The sequence below is a fragment of the Quercus robur genome, chromosome 7 (genome assembly GCF_932294415.1).
Source record: "Quercus robur chromosome 7, dhQueRobu3.1, whole genome shotgun sequence".
Lineage (NCBI taxonomy): Eukaryota > Viridiplantae > Streptophyta > Magnoliopsida > Fagales > Fagaceae > Quercus > Quercus robur.
This window is the reverse complement of record NC_065540.1, coordinates 28,641,808-28,643,753: the sequence shown is the minus strand read 5'-3', so window position 1 is coordinate 28,643,753 and position 1,946 is coordinate 28,641,808. Positions and strand designations below refer to the sequence as shown.

At 38.9% G+C, this 1,946-nt stretch overlaps 1 protein-coding gene across 1 annotated transcript; it reads left to right on the top strand.

Moving 5' to 3' along the window:
* Nucleotides 1-418: 418 nt before the first annotated feature.
* Nucleotides 419-1,081, top strand: LOC126691246 (uncharacterized). Its single transcript, XM_050386305.1, has 2 exons — nt 419-656; nt 762-1,081. The coding sequence occupies exons 1-2, from the start codon at nt 419-421 to the stop codon at nt 1,079-1,081; spliced, it is 558 nt and encodes a 185-aa protein (XP_050242262.1).
* Nucleotides 1,082-1,946: the final 865 nt, after the last annotated feature.

Sequence of the window (1,946 nt, the reverse complement as noted above, 5' to 3'; positions counted from 1 at the left end):
CAACCTCTATAGAAGATTGCAAAGATTGGGGGTCTTCTAGCCAGAAATGGCCAATAATGCTAGGGAAGAACAACATAATTGCAAGACTTGTTCTATTATTCCTCCAAATCAAGCAGAAGTGCTTAATGGTGACTTGCTGAAAGAAGATTGGCAAGAATCATATTTGAGATACCTCTTATAAGGTATATTGCCTGATGATCGCATACAAAGAGAAAATTTGAAAAGATATGTGACCAAATTTTAAGTGGTAGATGGAAAATTGTTCAAGAGAAGTTTCCAAGGGAAATGGATGGTGTGCATTCTTGCTAAGGAAGTCAATGGCGTTCTTTTAGACCTGCATGAGGGAGAACCAGCAGGACACCCTAAAGAGAGGAAGTTATGGCAAATTGCTTTGCACTAGGGATATTATTGGCCCACAATGCAAAAGGATGCTCAAAACTTTGCAAAGAAGTGTCAAGAATGCCAAAGGCAAGGAGATGAGATACACACCAACCATCAAAGTCTTCATCCAATTGTGGCTCTATATCCATTCCACAATTGGGGGCTAGATTTTATAGGACCTATAAACCCCTCATTTGAAGGATGTACATGGATACTGGTAGCCATTGGGTTATTTACCAAGTGGGTAGAAGCTGTGGCTATGAAGAAGGCAACAGGTAGCCCAGTGGCTAATTTCTTGAGGGAGAATATAATATGTCATTTTAGGGTGCCCAACTAAATTATTTTTGACAATGGTACACCATTTCTGAGCTGTTTAATAGAATGGTACTCCATTTCTCACACGACATCAGCACCTTATTATCCCAAGGGAAATGGCCAAGCTGAGACCTCTAACAAAAGATTATTGAAGATATTGGGAAAAATGACTAAGAAGAATGGAAAGGGGTGGAAGGAGGAGCTTCCTACAACTCTGTGGGCTCATAGAACAGCCAAATCACAAGTGACAGGAGCTTCACCCTTTTCTTTACTCTATGGCATAGAGGCTGTCATCAAAATAGCTAGTAAGGCCAGTGGTGAAGCTGGTAGAGATTGCAGGAATACCCAGAGAAGACACTTTGGATATTATGGAGAAAATGCGTGATAATGCTACCTCTCATAACCACCTTTACCAGGCTAACATGAAGGCTAGGCATGAAGGCCAAGTTAAAGAAAGAAAGTTTCAAGTGGGAGAACTTGTTTGGAAAGCTGCACAGCATGTACGAGGAGTTACTGGAGCTGCTAAGCATAAGTTTTCTCCAAAATGGGAAGGACCATACATAGTAGAGGAAGAACATGCAATAGGACATTATTGGATAGAGGATCAAGTAGGTATAAAGGCGTATAGCCCCATTAGCAAAGCTCACCTTAAGAAATATCATGCTTAACCTTGTAAAAACCCTTTTTTTTTTTTTTTTGTGTGTGGCCATCATGTCAAAATGATTTTGTATTTTGCAAAACTCATACCATTATAAACAAAGACTTATATGCAGTTATTTTATATGATGTTGTTCATAATATGCATGCAAAATCTAAATAGTCTAACGAAACAGAGCATAGTAAAGTTCTAGTACAACCCCATGACCATTCAAGACCAAAATATATATATATATATATATATATATCTATATATATTTATATACATGAGTTCTAGTCTGACGAAATAAGGCTAATTCTGCTTCCTTTGCTTTGTTGATACATGAGTTCTCCTTAGCTTTTAACTCATGAAGTGAGGACAAGGAAGTATGAACAAAGGGTCCTGCCTTCTTTAAGTCCTTCAATGCAGTGACATGGCTCTTTAACCAGCTGACATTGACACTTAGGCTCTTAGCCTCACTCAGTGTGGAAAGAAAATTGTCAAGGGGGAGGGTTAGAAAATCCTTTTTATCCTTTGACTGCAGTTGGGATATAATAGACCCAATTTGTTGTAAGAGAAAGCCCTTAAGCGACAAGGTCCACTTGCTGGTATC

What these genes read in the sequence shown, in the direction of transcription:
- LOC126691246 (XM_050386305.1), top strand. Translation starts at nt 419, where the DNA reads ATGCAAAAGGATGCTCAAAACTTTGCAAAGAAGTGTCAAGAATGCCAA. An exon ending in GGCTATGAAGAAGGCAACAG is followed by an intron (nt 657 to 761) that starts GTAGCCCAGTGG and finishes GCTGTTTAATAG; the next exon opens with AATGGTACTCCATTTCTCAC.